Source organism: Osmerus eperlanus, chromosome 20 (assembly GCF_963692335.1).
Source record: "Osmerus eperlanus chromosome 20, fOsmEpe2.1, whole genome shotgun sequence".
Classification (NCBI taxonomy): domain Eukaryota; kingdom Metazoa; phylum Chordata; class Actinopteri; order Osmeriformes; family Osmeridae; genus Osmerus; species Osmerus eperlanus.
The window spans coordinates 10,234,501-10,252,148 of record NC_085037.1 but is presented as its reverse complement, the minus strand read 5'-3'; the positions used below and the strand labels follow the sequence as shown (position 1 = coordinate 10,252,148).

Sequence of the window (17,648 nt, the reverse complement as noted above, 5' to 3'; positions counted from 1 at the left end):
GCCATATAAAGTACAACCCTAATATAAAAATTGAATAATTAATCATGTACTGAGATCAAAAAAAGAAGCAACCTGTAAAAATATCCTCAGATTTAAGAACACACTTAAACATCCCAAAAGAGTCTCAATTTAGCAAATACAAACATCAGGAAAGGAACCCGAGTAGATAGGAGCCAATTTCTGTTTTTTTATTTATTTCAGAGGCAATTTGACCAGTGGAGCTGTGTGAGTGAGAAGGGGCAGGGAGGTGAGGGGGCACAAGCATGGTCGCAATTATGGGGTGGGGAGGTGGGTGACGGCAGACAAAGCCCAAACCACACACCACTTCTCTGTAAATACTCCCAAACCAAGTCCCTCATCCGTCCCACACCAACATGATTTTCCATATTACACAGCCAAGAATGCTAACACAACAAATTGCAATCGAAATCAGCAGGTGAATGCAGCATCAGTGAAGACATAATAGGAAAGAAAAAGACTGGACTTGCACATCTCTTTTTTTCTTCTTCGAAACCAGAAACAAAAAAGGCAGGCCCTTTTTATAAACAGTATATATATATTTTTTTAATACTTTTAATCCATTGAATCCAAAAGCAAACAGGTGATTTGACCTTTAAGAAAACCAAGCAAGAAAAGTTTAATACATGGAAGCCACACCACCAAAAAAAAAGAATGGAAGCAGAAAGAAAAGAAATGTGAGTTTTTCTATTAAACTAGAGAAGTTTATATATAAATAAACGCAGGCAAATTGAAATTTCCGATCAATTTTCTCGATTATTCTTTCAAATTCTAAAGAGTACATGATTATTTTAAATTTTTATTAATAATCGGGGAAAGCTGGGGTGTAGAGGTTGGAAGGCAAGAAGGAACCCTATTAATCTAACAAATAGAAGTATGCCTCTAATTCAAATACGTGTCTAAAGAGGTAGAACAAAACGGAGCGTGAGGGGAGGATAATGTGTCACTTGTGCCCCTCAGATAAAGCGCAATGTCAGAAAAGGGGGGGGGGGGAAATCACATGAGCAAGTGCTCGCCGCAGCGCCCATGCATAGAGAAGTGTTCCAGGGGACTGAGGTATGGTGGCGCGGGTAGGCGCCAGGCGGGGGTATGGTGGGCGCGTGCTGCCTATCACAGCCCCCTCAGCTGAGGTAGAAGCGTTCTACTGTGGAAGCATGGATACACTCGAGCACTTCCTCTTCGACCACAATCGACATATTTACATTCTGCATGAACACAATATTTTTTTTATTTTTAAGAACTCGGTATAATTCGAGAATTTCTTTCGTTCTTTTATTCCAAACAAGATTTAATTCTGTATTTTTTTTTTGAGAGCCTTTTGGCTTTGTGTGAATGACAAATTATTCACGTCAAGGTATACATCTGCTGTTGCTGCTCACGGTTAGGCAAATTATCCTAATTTCCCATCGCAAAAAAAACTAAACCTAAAGCATCCATCAGTGTGACTCCCCCGATTCTCACCATGCAGTGAATGACACCAAACATTGACCTGGAGGCTACACACCTACGCAGACCACCACACCAGGCAAAGCTTGCTCTATGAAAGAAAAAGAAAACTTAAACAGGTCTGGCTGTAGAGCACTTTGACCTCTGTCTGAAACTGATGCCACATGGAGACGGTTCCAAGTTCTAAGCAGGCGAGATGGACACATAAGGTCACTGCCTTGTGTTTCTGTTTTTACAGCAGTAGGGCGCAGAAGAGCAAAGCTAGGACCACACTCTCCGTCCTACTACAAAGGCTAAATGAGGGAAAACAATTTGAAATGAAATGTACCGTCAAGTTAGTATGTCCCAATCAGCTGCAGCTGCAGTACGTACGATTGGCATAATTCAACGTTCTCTAAAGATAGTTGTTGTAATGGATTTCAAAAGATGGTGGATTCCTCAGGAAAGATGAGGCAATTTTTATCTTGATAACTCCTGTCAGCCGCCTGCAGAGGGGCAACAACTCCACTCCGGGCTCTTTGTACAGACAGACGTTATGTACAGGATCGTCTTGATCACCGTTGGCGCACAAACATGCGTCGTCTACACGCCGCTGTGCCCACACCGCGCCACGCCCAGAGGAATAGAGTTGAAGGCAGATCAGTTGGCAGCCGACCAAATTTTAAATTTTCTTAAAAAAATAAAAATGTTCAAGAACTATTAGCTTTATAAAGTATACAAAATACCACAAAGCAAAAAAAAAAAAAGCACAAAAAGAATATTTTTTTTCATATATATATATATAATCATTTTTTCTGAGGTACTAGATCCTGAGGTAGTTCGGTAAAATGCATATTAAATTGGTTTCCTGTCCAACACCGTTGCAACACATCCGTTGGGTATCAACAACGGTGCTGTCCTCGCCCCTCTAGGTATATCTATAAAATGCATCCGAATTTATAAAATGCCACTATTGATACAGGGACAGGCTTCCACGTATTCATATCCCCGCTGGCGGGTCCTGTCCCAAACACAAGAGTATCACCCCCTCCCCCCAAACCCTTCTCCTAGTCCTACCAGGACTCGAAGCAATGCATTTCCAAAAAAAAGAAAACAAAATATCAAAGCTTCAACCAATTACACAAACACTCCATTCAGGCCAGAAGGAAATAAAAAGTCAAATGAAATGTCTGTCGACATGTGAGGTTGAGTACCACACCAGGGAGGTGATTAGATGGGCTCGTTTCTTCCCGTGTTTCCTAACGTCCCCCCCTAAAAATAAAATTAAAACAAGAATCGGAAAACACCCATGGGAAAAGGGCAAGGGAGATGGGGCGAGGTGTGTTGTGTGTGTGTGTTTGGGGTGGGGGTGACGTGGATCTTAACCCTCAGAAGTACATTCTCACAGAGATGCAGAGGTGAGGGGTGCAGGGCGGAATGGGGGGAGGGGTCATATCCACCCAGGTGTCAGTCCAGGAGAGAGGGGGGTCGGGGTTTATACAGAAGGGCTTCAGCAACCCTTGACCCCTGAGATGAGCGTGTCCCGTATCCTGTTCCCCCCTCTGGTCTCCATTTCAGCCGCATGCCGTTCCGTGTCCATCTTCGGGCCGCGTTCCGTCACCAGCCACCGCAGTGGGCCCGTCTACTTCCTGCGGGGGAGGGGGGGCTGGGCCCCAGGCGAGGGTTTGGGTTGCTGCTGCCGCCGTACTTGGCACAGGATTTCCTGGATCTTCCTCTGGGCCAGCTGAGATCACACAAGGTCAAAAGGTTAGGAGTTCAGTACAAACTCAAGCTGGTAGAGAATCGTGCTAGTGGTGTCAGTACAGCATCAGTACTCGGTTAGGTAGCGCAGGTGCCAGCTATACACACGCGCATAGGGTCATCTGACTCAAGCAATGACCAGTCACAAATTCCACTTAGCTACACCACTGAAAGCTAGTAATTCAATTGCTCGGGATAGCCCTCTTACACCAACATGGGCTCAGTAGAACGGGAAGGTGGACCACAGTGGTGGACTAGGTAACCGACACCCACCTGGCTTGCATAGAAGTGTCCAGTGATTTTGACCACCACTTGGTCGTTCTCGTCTGGGGTCTGCTCCCTGGGGACCACCACCTCAGCACTGGTCAGGTTCTGGAGCTCGTTCACCTGCCAGAGGGGATGGGGAGAACGAGAAAGGACATTGAAAAATGAAGCACGAACCAACACCATCATTTTGAAAACGCTCGCACGTTATCGAACACTCTGGAACGTGTACCGTTTTTCCTCCCTTGCCGATGACGCGTCCTGCGGCGAAGGATGGCACCTTGATGTGAGCCTCCAGCCGCACCTCCTCCTTGGGCCCAAAGAAGTTCTCCTCCTTCAACTTCCCAAAGATACGCCCCTGAGCCTGAAAAACACAACGAGTGACTGGATGTCCATCTCCTGGAGCCTCCACTCTGCAGGGCGGCCACTTGGGAGCAAACGGTACGTTGCGGGAGGGAACATACCTTGAACTGGGCTTCTGGCGGTCCCGCAACGATGACCATTCTCTGCTTGGCGTCTGCCCCATCTGCTGGCGCGATCTGAAGGACAGGGCATTAAACGAGACCAGCATTAAACCAATGCAAAACTACACACACACGATCCCTAAATAATCAATCCATCCTTCATATTCAGGTCCATATAGCAAACCCAACAAGATCAAAACAAGCCTTCAGATTACTTCTCTGAAACCCCACCCTTAAAACCCCCCTTAAACCCCATCCATCCATCCCTCACCTTGATTGACGCTCCAGCGAAGCGCGACAGTTGCTTGATGTGTTGACCTTGTTTGCCGATGATGGCGCCCACCGCCAGTGCTGGGATGAATAGGTGCACCGTCTCCGACTCCTGCTGGCCCTGCTGGGAATGACCACACCAGACCACCGTTACACACACAACCCTCAATCCCCACGCTGTGGGATCAACTCCCCAATAATACTTGACAGGAGAGACTTCAGCGTGAATACGCCAAGCAGCTAGTCTGAGCAAGCAGCAGGCTTCAGGTAATAGTGGATGTAGCACACCGGAAAAACTGGGTTTCAATCAGTAAGTTAATAAGCAGTATAACACCTAGCACCATCCCCAACTGATACCTTTTCACAACACCAGAGTCAGTCAGGTGGCTGAGCGGTTAGGGAAGCGGGCTAGTAATCATAAGGTTGCTGGTTCGATTCCCCGGCAGTGCAAAATGATGTGTCCTTGGGCAAGGCACTTCACCCTACTTGCCTCAGGGGAATGTCCCTGTACTTACTATAAGTCACTCTGGATAAGAGCGTCTGCTAAATGACAATATAATATAAATATACTGGGATTATGTAGAAAACTGAACTGAGGACAGGAAACTATGCTCCATATTAAAAGCAACTGCAATCATGTATGACAAACCACCAAAAACAGGGAACCTTTCCAATCAATCTCTCATTGGTTAAACCCAAGCAGGCATTGCGTAGATCCGTTGAACCTGCAGAGGTCTTGCCCCGGCTGTCAAGCATAGCACCATCCATCCATCCATCCATCCATGTTAGAACACAATAAAGGTATTCAAGATGGTATCTTGCAAAAGGTTGATGGGAGGGAGGGGGGGCATCTTCATCCATGAGGATGGACAGGACCGATGGTTCTGTACCAAGACAAATGCCATCCTTGACGATAACCATTTGCACAAGTATCGTTTCACACCCAAAACCCAGTAACCCCAAGCCAATTTATCCAGCAGACTGACACTGTGACCTCGACCGGCCTACGAGCTCCCACACTGGCTGGTTAGCGAAAGCACACCGGTAAGAGTTAGGAGATAAAGCCCCCCCCCCTCCCCCCGCCTTGCCCCCCCAGGTTACTGGGAGGGAGGGGGCCCAGACTGCCAAGCTCTGCCCCCAGCATCCCCAGACCCTCAGCGGGCGGGCATCCAGAAGCCGTGCAAAGCCCTGCCGGAATGGGAGACTTACAACGGAGAGGGGCTGGCTGCTCGCCGACAGCATAGACGCCCAAAATGGCGCTTCGCCCCCGAAGGGACTGCTCTATAGGAGATAGAGGGGGGGGGGTAAACACGACACCACAACCGAATCACCACTGAACCCAGAGTGGCTGTTCGTTAAGACAAACACATTTTAGGACCGTGCGCTCTCCCGTCTGGTGTCTCCACCGCCCAGCACTGGAATGACTGTATAGAAGGCCTGTATAGAAGGCGACGCTCACACCCACTGTAGCATAGCGGTCTATGTAACCATCAGGGAGAAAGAGCATGGTGAGGATGGAGGAAGGGGGGGGGCGGGGACACAAACTTACCCCAAAGGAGTAGCCTCCTGCCTGGGCACCAGGAGGGGGGGCGTTGGCCATGGAAGGGGGCATACCGGGAGCCCCGCCCGGAAACAGACCCAGCGCGTTCAGATTCAACCCAGGGATCAGGTTAGACTGCAGCTGGAGAGAGGAGGAGCAGGGGAAATAATCACATCTGCAATCAGAAAACAGGACACATGCACGTACTGTGGAGGGAGCTTCATTTTGGAAGGAAATGCAAAAGCCTCTTTCCACACCACAGCCTCGGTGACGAAGGGGTGGACCTACGTTCATGGCGGCGCAGTCGTTCTCGTACGACTCCCTGACCTTCTTCATCACCTCCTCCTCGGCGCGGGAGCAAGCGTCGATGGAGCCCTTCACTGTGATGGTCCTCTCGGGGTTGTAGAGAGTCAGATCCTGCAGGCTGGACGGGCACGATAAGGACCACGGTGTCAATAGTCAGTGTTCTTACGGCGGTAGCAATTCTCTGTTTGACATCAAAAATAAATGACCGGTGAGAGCTGGTCTTACGGAGAGATGGTGATCTTCGTCTCTGTGTCCTGCTCAATCTTTTTCAGGTTTCGTCCTTCCTTCCCGATTAGTCGACCCACAAAGTTATTGTGCGCCAGGATCTTCAGCGGGATCTCCTCCGTGCTGCAAAAAGGAGGCAGGGAGAACACGGGGTGAGCGTTGGGAGGTCGCATGCGTTGAGCGGTTGTAGGGTTGACTGCCCCCCCCCCGGCCTGTGGTGTCCTCGACTGGGTGCTGAACTCACAACTTGGTGTCCACCGCCTCCTTCTGCATGATCTCCATGATGGTCCTGCAGGCGTTGGAGCAGCCCTCCGGGGTGGAGTGGACCGTGATGGGCTTCTCTGCAGCGCCTGCGTTCTCTTTCCTGTGGATGTCAATCCTTAGAGAGGAGGAGTAGCGGAAGGGTGAGGAAGATGGGTTGGTCAATTGCATGTCAAGTGACAAGGACATTTCAGAAAAAGAAACAAAGAGACCAGATAATCCCCTTAAACGTGTATATTCACTTGAACTGAGTGCATGTGGCCTGTGTGCACATCGAGTATAGTCCAAGTAGTGTCAGCGGCCTACTTTAAAGTATGTGTACATTTACATGCGCGTGTGGTTCCTACTTTGAGTGGGTCTGTTTGGTGATGTTGCGGATGGTGGCCCCCTCCTTGCCGATGATGGCCCCTACGAACTGGGTGGGCACCAGCATGCGGAGGGGAACGTCCGACTGCAGCTTGGGCCGCGCCCCCAGGCCCGGGGATCCCGACCGGGAAGAGCCTCTGGGGGCAAAGCCCCGCCTGCCCCCCAGGGGGACAGCATCGGGGGCAGCGTTTTCATCCGGTATGTATGACACCTTCAAGGCGTAGTTCTCCATAAGGAATCCGTTCAGCTTCTCCATCGCCCTGGCAACGACAGGCACCCATTAGTCACACAAGGCGGGGACAGGCAGACACTTGAGCTCTGTGAATGGAGAGATTATATTCAGGAGGTAAAGGTGGAGGAGTAGAGGATTCTAAGTATTGGAGGTTGAGTTGGGCTTGCAGGTGAGAACACCAATTAAATGTTTGCTTCTACTCGAGGCTCTAATGATCTTGGCCAAGGTTGAACCAAGGCATGCTACAGGGTGTGCAAGGAAGGTTTTTTTTCTAAGGCTAGGCTTGAAGATTCCTTCTGCATTGAAACAAACTGTTCTAGCGCTTGGGTGTCCACAACCCATTGGTGCCGATGCCCTGTAGCAGTGTAGGTTACCAACAACAGAGGGCAGCAAAGAGACAATTTCCCCACTAGGTCACTGCATGTCGAAATAAAACATGACTGGTCAGTGTGAAAAGAAAATCAGTTGCACTACACAAAAAAAGAGAATGGGCCTTTCTCAAATACACTTTTGAAAGTGGTGTCAAGCAGAGTGAGGAAACCAATACAAGAACACTCTACAGCCATGAAATTGGGTGCGTTTATGCATGAGGAGAGAAAGAAAGACAACGTTGGCTACTCACAGTCTGGCCTGGTCTTTAGCTGCATATCTGACATTGACAACGGCAGTCTCTGTGTCTGTGTTCACTGTGGGAGAGTGGGGGGGGGGCGGGGGGAACAAAAAAGAAGTGTCAAGTCAACTCACACAGAACTCAGACCAGGACCATGTGTCCCAGATTAGGTTTTGTCCTCAAAACATACCAAATAAAGGATTGTCACACAGCAATGAAACAGAAATAATTCTGTAGAACACAGCCCTACTATGTTGTACAACAATTGAAGATCACCTAACTAGCAATTCTTTAATTGATTTTTTTCCATTAATGCAGGTCAATGAAGACTTAGACGTCCATGTTGACTAGCAACCACTCACCCAGAAAATATGTAATTTCTGTATAATTAAATTAAAGTATTTATTATAAGTTACTGTCACGAGACACCTATTTCGAGAAGACATCCTTTCCTGATTGATGGCATCCTATCAAGGCTGCCTTGAGGATGTGCCCTACGTCCTTTCAGAACACAAACAAGGGAGTTTGAGAGTGACATGTGACGTCTAAAAAGCCAACTGAGACGCACAACGCACCGACACGTTTGACACACATACCAAGCAGGTGGACAAGAAGGGAAGGAGAGTGTATGAATATAAAAAAGGTGTGTGTACCTTGTTCACAGTTCTCCACAGCACCATACTGAGCGAGCAGGCCGTCCAGGACCTGAGAGGAAGAGAGGGTCTGATTACAGAGAGACCAGATGAGAGTTAGAGACACAAGATCAACCCACTGGATGACAAATTAGCTGGACAACATGATTGTTTTCACTAGAAAGAGCTAATTTGTCTGTGCAAATGCAATGGTAAATGTACATTTTATTTAGCATTTATTTAATTGTGCAAATTATTATATATATATATATATATATATATATATATATATATATATATATATATATATATATATTATTTATTTAATTGTGCAAATTATTATATATATATATATATATATATTTATTTATTTAATTGTGCAAATTATTATATATATATATATATATATATATATTTATTTATTTAATTGTGCAAATTATTATATATATATATATATATATATATATATATATATATATATATATATATATATATATATATATATATATATATATATATATATATATATATATATATATATATATATATATATATATATATATATATATATATATATATATATATATATATATATTTCTATTTTCTCGTTTACTTTGGAACAAAACATTAGAAATCAAAATCAGTTCATGCGAGTACAACCGCTCAATGTGAAAGCCAAAACTGGCAACCCGCCCATATCTGTCAGCCACAGGATTTGAATGAACAGATTGGCTCTGGCCTCTCAGTCCATTGGTGAATGAGCTAGGCGTTCGTACTTTGTGCACAGTTTGAGGTGTTTGGCCTGTAGGCAGTCAAACTAACAGCACGCCCCCAACAGCTCAACCCCCTTTCTAGCCAACCGCACCATCCGTCAGCCTCCCACTCTGATCGAGCCAGCCAATCACACTGCCTCCCGCCCCACTGCCATCTCTAATCATTGCCATTGGCTGCTCCACTACCGATAGGACAGGCCCCTACAACGAGAACATTTCTGCGTCTCACAGGCTGCTCTGGCCTGCCCGTCTTCCAAGGCTGACCAATAGGAATCGAGGCCATTCAGGAAAGGGTGGGGTGCATTCCAGAAGGAAGCGTTGGTTGGGGGAGGGGCAGGAGTAATGCTACACATTCTGTGAATCCTGCAGCACATGGAGCGAGGAGAGACCAGGGCCACCCAGCCACTTCTGCCAGCGAACATACGCATATCCCCGCTCCCACCCAAGTCTATAGCAAGGTTTGCCTTGATAACACACAAGGGCTCCTTTACGTCTACGAACCCATCCATTTTACTTCCCCCCTTCACATACAACTAACATGGCTGTGTGGGCAGAACTGCAACAGATTGAAACGTTTGAGCAAGACAAACCCACCATTACAATGCCTGAACTAGCGTAGGCAAAGCCATCAGAGCAAAGACGGCCTGATTCACAATAGAAACTACACTTGCTTATTTTTTAGGGAATGGAAAGGAAAATTTCCCGGATGAAATGATACTGTATTTTACCATTGTAATAAAATCAAGCAGGCCGAGTAGACACTAAAGCATTATCTTGTGCTTTGAGGTTGATCCAGTCGTAGGCCTTTCCTCCTGAGTTACAGGGTCAGTATTTAGGAAGCGTTGTTAGATGGAACTTAACATTTCAAAAAAGGTCTACTAGCTGATCCAACAGCAGGTTTGTCACGTTAGCTAACATGTCTTCCATTGCCAAGGGCAGCGCAGCAGGTAGGCATGCAGCCAGTGCCAAATAGATTACACAATGATGGTTGGGATCCACACAGGGGAGGCACACGATGACTGCTAGATTGATACTTATTTGAAAATCAAGAAACTCCGTCTGACCTGAATGTGGAGTGACTTCGTCTACAAAATGAGACAATTTAAGAGGCTGTTACATCTCGATTATTCTTCTTTAACTATACATTAACCTGCTGTGCATCACACCCACAGTGAAAACCTACTAAAGAGAATCTTTTCTGCCAATGCAGTGTTAATATAGGAGCCCTGTATCCTGTGGCCACCCCAGAACCATGCACATGCGCCGCTTAACACTCACCTCCCACTGCATGTGAGGTGGGATGTTCCTGATCTGCAGTTTACAGCTCCTGGGGAGAGAGGAAGGGAGGGAGGGGGTGAGAGAGGGCAAAACGGAAGACAGTCAGCACCAGTGATCTGTTCAGAAAGATGACAAACTGACCCATTCAATCCCATACCACCCCCCCCCCTTCAACCTCAGTGGTGAGGTGGACAAACTGGACAAAGCTCACTGATTATATACACCCCACCCCCCCACCCAAACAGCAGGGCAGGCACCACCCATGGAACTGCCGGCTGGATGGAGCTACGTTGGCTTAGAGGGTGGGAAATCAAACAGGAAAGACTACAAAGTCTGCATCCGATCACATTAACCGGGTTGGGAGACTGACGGGGGCACAGGGAAGGAGAGCGAGAGGGAGGAGGGGAGGAAGCTGGGAGAAGAAAGACATGGGGAAGTGAGAAGGATGCGGAGAAGAGTGGACAGCGTACCCTTGGAGACTAGAGGACAGACAGCTAAAGGGGGGAGACGGGGGTGAACGAGAGAGAGGCGCGCACACACCGCCCCTCCCCACAGACTCCTGAGCACTAGGATCGGCGTAGACAAGCTGATAGCACAGGGCATATTGACTAGATGCCCCCCCCCCACCCCAATCAGCAATCACATTCAATCAATAAAGAAGCACACTTACTGGAGGGGGATCCAGAGAGGGCTAAAGGACGGCAAGGCGCGGGAGAGAAAGAACGAGGGGCAGGTTGTAAAACGAAGGGAATCTCCACTGGCCGCGTCACAGCAGATGGGGCTCCGGAACAGAGCAAGCTCATTGGAAAACGCACTCGGGCAACTGCACTGTGTACAGTAAGCGCAGGGTAGAGGGCGGCTAATTGAAGCACGGCTCCACTTCCCCATTAGAGACAGCAATTTAGCAATGTTGACAGCAACATTTGCAAGCGCGCGTTTCACATTTTCATTCAGTTTATGATCCATTAAGTATCAGCAAGACCCAGTGCCTGCCTTGTGAATACACAGTTGCACAACTGACTGAATGATACCCATTCTACACAATACCCTCCAGTTTCAGAAAGGTGTCCCTGATATTAGAGTCAAGTGGGTAATGTGTCTAGGCAACACCAAAGTCCACAACCTGTTTACACACCAACCTAAAGGAACACAATGTACATACTGCTGGGAGTTCTATCTCCAAATGTGAGCTCTGTACACACTGACAAAACACACCTCAAAGCACTGCACAGGCTACAACCCTGACACACATTTTGCACACAGACCAAATAAACACAACAACCCCCCCCCCCTCCCCCCAATGTAGACAAAGCAGAACTTACTGAATTGATATCCCATGCAAGTTCTGCCTTCAAACTGTTGAATAGCCGACCCTAATAGGCAACACATCACTGAGTTTACCTTGTCCAGTCAATGAACAGTCATGTCCCCCCCAAACCTAAGCAGCCAAGCTACAGACCAATCACCTCCATACAACGGGGCTTCACACTAACTAGGTACATGGAAGACCACACTAAATGCATCAATGCCGCATCTAGCCATGTACACACAAACAGTCCAAAAATATGACGTCTGCAGATCTGAAGGTGTGTTTTACAGGGCAGCACAGGGCCATTAGGAAGGAAGTTCATTTACAATTCCACTCATCAAACCTACGAGACCCTTCAGCATGACTTACTGGCTTTGCCTTAATTTCAATTCAATCATTAGAATGTGAATTATATTAATGCGTTTCAAACGGACAAATTGTAAAAAAAAAAATTCAACATTCCCAACCAACTCCTGAGGAATTCCAGCCCTTTCCGGGCCTCTGTGCCATTCCTGGCTTATGCGGCCCCTTCCCCCCCCCCCCCCCCCCCCCAATCGTGTGCTCTGCATTGCGGTGGGAATGCCGTGCGAAATGTGAAAATGCACCAAGCACTTTCCAGCCGGATTAACCTATAGCTCCACACACTGAGGAAGTCAGGCGGGGGAGGGAGTGCAGAGGAGGAGGGGGTGCATGCATTCCCCAGTCCCCAGCCTTTGATTTGGAAAAGGGAGGGGTGGGGAACGAGAAGCCCTGTTTCAGGGAAGGGCAACAAGGGCCCTCTCTGCCCTGTGGGGGTGGGGCCCCGTTGCCATGGACACAGACAAGTCCACTGACAGAAACATGTAGGTTGGGGGTTTGTCATGTGACGACACCAATGGAGGCAGGGCTCCTTATTTACTTTTAAATTCAACGAACATTCTACACATTCAACAGCCCCCGCCCCCTCTCCACAGCCCAGCTGTGATCTATGGGCCTCTGCACTATAGTGTGTGTGCAAACCCACAGACGAAATCCTATGAAAAGCAACATGGGACTGCGCCACATCCATATTCATTTCAGTTGTATCTCCATTCATCATCTGCATAGCCTATACTACAGCTCTCGCAGTCCATACTCTATCAGAAATGAACATCCACACTGCAAACCTCAGCCATGTTAGAACACACACACGGCTCCTTGCTTGTGCCTTCATTGACTATTCAGAATGCAAGGTTCTGAATGGCTTCACACCGTTTGGTTTCCACTGCCCTCTTGAAGTCTTAACTGCACTCCCCCGGCACGGTTTGTTTTTAAAGTTAAAAAAATGCTTATTTTCACAGATTTTAAAAACGTTGACAGTGGCTCCTTTAAAATGGTGCACTCACACAAACCCACCGAGTTGGTCATCAGTGTGCAGAGCACCTCTGCCCTGCTAGTAGAATGACAAGGAGCCACATTCAGAATTTTAGACACCCCAGTGCTTCCCTCCCATATTTACAGGTGGGGCCCCACCATGACCCTTTGACCCCAAATTCTTTAAGAGCCAGGAGCTACTTTACAAACATGAGCCACGACGGCACAAGGTGAAATCTGTACAAAGGTTAGCTTGTAATCACTTTTTTTTTATCAGAGCCATGTATATCTAGATTTTAAAAGTGGGGAACAAGCTCAACCACAAAAACCAACATAGGCCCGATTTACACCTAGCATTAACAACTCTTATTTAATCCCTTCACAGCTCAGACACACATACACACACTAGATTATCCCAATGGTAGACAGTCACGAGCCTCTCTGAAGCAACACAGCCACTTGTTAAATTATAGTCTGGCTCACTTAAGGACAGCCTCACAAATTATATAATTTTCCTTTTTCCAGATATTCTACCCCCCCCCCACCCCCCATGCAGGAGAGTGAATCTTTAGGACACTCCTAAACAACCCTCCATTAACCACCTAAACCATGGGTTTTAGATCAAAATCATGGGTCAAATTGTGACCTGGAGTAATCTGTGCACTTTCGTCCCTCGAGAAGTTTATGGGCAATAATGGTTGAATACAAATTTTCAGGAGGAAATTTATAATTTTTTTATGATCAAATAATGAATGGCTAAAATGGACCTACAAAACATATCAAAAAAGCAATTTCCTCCACCCCCTTTTGCCCTGCAAAATCCCTTTCATGATAACATTAAAATGAATTAAATCTGAGATGCTAGTGCCACACCTGTAAGGTAATGGCATGCAGACAGATCAAAAATAAAGGACGAGTTCACAATAATTGTTTTTGTCTCCTTTACTACCTTGCAGCACATCCTCTGTCCCATATACTACCTTAGCCTGTTCACACTTCCGTTCCCCTTCCTGAAGGTTCAAAGGTTAAGCCATGCTGATTGGCTGAGCCTCCAGCTGATAGACTGGAACCAGAAAGTGCTCATTCGGGGCCCTGTGTCCATGGGTTCAATTGTTCCTGTTCACTTTAACCTTATCATTTGCAAAAATATGGGTCTTTATTCATGATTTTAAAATAGTAGATTTGTCTTTAATTTGTGCACTAAGACCGTCATCAGTAGACTACCTTTTTAAAGATCACTTTACCCATTATTTGAATGGATTTAAATTACTTGAAAACATTTAATTAGGCTACTTAAATCTATAACTGATTCTTTAAATGATTTAACCAAAATATGCTCAGAGGGAGGAGACTGATAAGTGCCATCTCGTTCAGTTAAATCTATTTACAGCCGCAGAAATAGGCCTACATTTCATGACTTATCCACGTTTGAATTACGTGTATATAATATGATAACAAACGACTATTTTAAGTCTGTATGAAGCACATTATATCGTTAATTGTCTATACATAAAAACGTGAAGTTCCGAGCCTGATCAGTCTTGTATTAATGTTTGCCAATTAATCTACTATATTCAGTTTTAATATAAAATCCTAAAATGTATTATTAAAGATTCTAACGTCTTATTTCACATATATTGCGTAGCCCATTTCGACTACTCCAAATTAACATTTGGCGTAATGACGATAAACTAGTAGATCTATTGAAACAACTCGTTACATTAAGTTTGTACAGAGACAACACGGTGCTTCAGGGTCTTGTGTAAACCTAGGCTTTTCCGGCCCCAAACCGCCCATTCCAATCGCGTTTGGGAGTCCATCTCGTGCACCACCACAATGTGAGTGAGGAGGGCGGAAGCGTGGGGCAGGCAGGGAGAATGACGGGCAGATCCTTCTCAAATGGACGCCTTCTGAGGCCTACGCCTAAATTCAAGCCTTCATACATGCCTACATTCACTGCCCCACATACTCAACACTAGTAATGAGAGAATGATGGCAAATGTATAATATATATTTAGTATACGTGAATAGCATATACGAGTCATTAGGCAACAGATGACACCAGTGAAAAAAAATGAAGGAGCTATGAACTGAGTGGAGAATGTTTTTTGTCGCTATAGACGTGATTTGGAAGGTACCACACACCCTTATTTAAATACATGAAAACACGATCTTAATATTCAGTTGCTTAACGCAACACAACGTTTTATAAATCCCCAGCTAGGTCAAAAAGTATCTCATATGGTTACTGAGGTAACAGATACTATAGGCTACGCAACGACCTCATAGCATCCATTTTTATTGTTTTTTTTTTAAAGAAGATTCTAGGAGGCCCCTTCCATATCCATAGCTACGCAATTGCAGACGGTTGGTCATAATTTACCTTTGGCGTTTAGGGACCGAATGCTCCACCTCTAGAAGTTTCCCATGAAGTTCAACTTTACCTATTGGAAAGAATAAATACGATATTAGGCCTACTAATCGACTAATTGTATCCCAACAGTTTATAACCAACAGTAGGCAAATGGACCGTTGATACTGTGGGTCAAAACATTAAAAAATAAGACAGACCTATAGCTTACCCTAGGCCTTTATTGGACAAATTAAATTAGATAAACGGGGTAGCGACACGAGAAATATGAAGGTGTGTTACTGCAATATTTCCACAAGTTTTAGTAAACAAGAAAATGGTCACTGACACGTTACAATAGCTCAATGCTAACATATACAAGGTCTCAAGTCGTTGGTATAGGCTACACTACTAACCACCTGGTGTGTCTGAATGGGCTCACGTAGGCTACTGATAAGTTGGGGGGCACTAGGATGGACCTGTGTTGTACTCCAAACTCGGCTGCAGGTTCATGTGGTTACAAAGTAGCCTAGCACCACAAGTTATTTTGATGCTCGTTACACGCCACTGCTTTCGAGTTCCACAGACTGCGCCCAATTACTAAAGAGTAGCGTTACAAGTAGGCTAGTCCAACTCTATCCTTAATGGGTGAATAACTCGCATATTTTAACAATTGTAAACCTATTGCACATTACCATGTACACCTAGATGAGACGTGTGCAACCACGGTGTCAGAGGCCAAGTAAAGGTTGTGAGAGAGAAAGAAGAAATGCCTGGATACACCCCCACCCTACAGGGCCATATGCATTTACGAAAAGGGTACGGTAAAACACTAACAAGCTGGAGAATTACATATTGCTTAAGCAGTGGTTGTTACCCATGATCTCACCTGAAAGAATATCAATGGCCTTCATTGCAACCTTTTCGTCTGGGCAATCCACGAACGCATAACCAGTTTTTATAAGAAATGGACCACTGTGCGGAATCTTCCACTGCTCAAAGATAGTTTCCAAGTCTTCCGCGCTCGCCTCTTCACTCACGTTACCAATGTATAGCTTATTCATGTTCTACGCTGAAATAGACAATCTTTACGCAAGAGGAAACCGTTATTCGCTCTCTCGGGTTTACAAGGTTCGGAATTGCCTGCATATATCGCTTTACTATCAAACGGAGTGACTGTGGCGTGGTTCCCCTGTCGTTCAAGCCACAGATATACTTGACGGGCAACCTCGTCGCGTTTGCGCTCCCTCGCCCCTTTTATCGCGCAAAAAAATAAATAAATTTGAATTATTAATTCGTCTCTCCACACGATGACGGGCTGGGTGAAAAAAAGGGGCAAAGTACTTTTTGTTTTACACCAAACCCGTTAGCAAAGAGAAGGATAATGTCACAGACGGTAAGGCTCTCTCGCCCGCCTCAATAAAACCAAGAAGAAGGGGAAGCAAAAAAAAAAAACCTTTGCTATTCCGGCTTTTCTGAATGAGCCACGTGTTCAAACTACAAATCAACCCCGCACGTGAGGAATCCCAGTTGCTCAATTAAGTGATTGGGAAAATGGAACGGGAATCTGGGGTGGGGACAGAGGTGGAGAGTCGAGAAAAAAGGAGCGGAAGAGTGGATTGGTGTTAGGGAAAAACCTGGCTAGCTTTGCGCGTAAAGGGATGCCGTGAGAACCAAGTGTATCTTTTACTAGAATCACATTCGTGTGTCTTTCTCTGCAAAGCGTCGATTCTCATTGGTCACTGAAGAAATAGTAAAACGGAAGCGCGCTCACGCACATCCACAGCAGGGGGACAGCAAGCGGGGGCTTGCGCGCACGTGAATTTGTGGCGGATGAGTGTATGGATCAGTATAGAGAAAGAACAGGGGGTGGGGCCATTCATAAATTATATCACACCGTTGTAGTTTATCATTCAAATTATGTTTATGTTCATTTAGAGGAATTGCGATATAGGGGGAGAGTTATACGTCTGTTTTAGGCCCACGGTCTACATGGTGATAACACGAAATTCATCCACATGGCGGCATCCATCTTCTCCAGCAAGATAGAAGTTCCTCCCTCCCGGATCCACACACATTACAAAGTCCATGAACACGCGGAACAGCTAAGAAGGGCAGAGAGTTCCATGGTGCGATATAGATCTTGTCCCGTAGTACGGCATACATATTGTAATAATTCGGCCTTAAATTGGGCCTGCCATGTTGCACGCTGACTAGTGATATGGCGAATGA

The 17,648-nt window shown here is 46.0% G+C and overlaps 2 protein-coding genes across 8 annotated transcripts in view; one reads left to right on the top strand and one right to left on the bottom strand.

The window, feature by feature from the left end:
• tril (TLR4 interactor with leucine-rich repeats) overlaps nucleotides 1–17,648 on the top strand; it is a 116,974-nt gene that overhangs the window by 8,983 nt on the left and 90,343 nt on the right. The window lies entirely within an intron of this gene.
• igf2bp3 (insulin-like growth factor 2 mRNA binding protein 3) lies at nucleotides 170–17,065 on the bottom strand. Of its 7 annotated transcripts, none has more exons than XM_062487232.1 (16): nucleotides 16,306–17,065; nucleotides 15,450–15,510; nucleotides 10,426–10,474; nucleotides 8,396–8,465; nucleotides 7,755–7,818; nucleotides 6,882–7,160; nucleotides 6,518–6,652; nucleotides 6,274–6,396; nucleotides 6,031–6,166; nucleotides 5,752–5,883; nucleotides 5,412–5,483; nucleotides 4,204–4,326; nucleotides 3,933–4,007; nucleotides 3,701–3,832; nucleotides 3,478–3,591; nucleotides 170–3,187 (listed from the first exon to the last, which is right to left on the bottom strand). In XM_062487232.1, the coding sequence occupies exons 1-16, from the start codon at nucleotides 16,478–16,480 to the stop codon at nucleotides 3,086–3,088; spliced, it is 1,842 nt and encodes a 613-aa protein (XP_062343216.1). In that variant the 5' UTR covers nucleotides 16,481–17,065; the 3' UTR covers nucleotides 170–3,085. The 7 variants fall into 7 exon arrangements, with proteins under 7 accessions (XP_062343216.1, XP_062343217.1, XP_062343218.1 ...); XM_062487233.1 differs by having other exon boundaries at nucleotides 4,204–4,323; XM_062487234.1 differs by having other exon boundaries at nucleotides 8,396–8,447; nucleotides 16,306–17,059.

Coding starts and splice junctions, on each gene's coding strand:
- igf2bp3 (XM_062487232.1), bottom strand. CDS start 16,480: ATGAATAAGCTATACATTGGTAACGTGAGTGAAGAGGCGAGCGCGGAA. Junction 8,466..10,425: donor CACCTCACATGCAGTGGGAG/GTGAGTGTTAAG, acceptor CTCTGTAATCAG/ACCCTCTCTTCCTCTCAGGT. Junction 4,327..5,411: donor GCAGCCAGCCCCTCTCCGTT/GTAAGTCTCCCA, acceptor GGTCATTCCCAG/CAGGGCCAGCAGGAGTCGGA.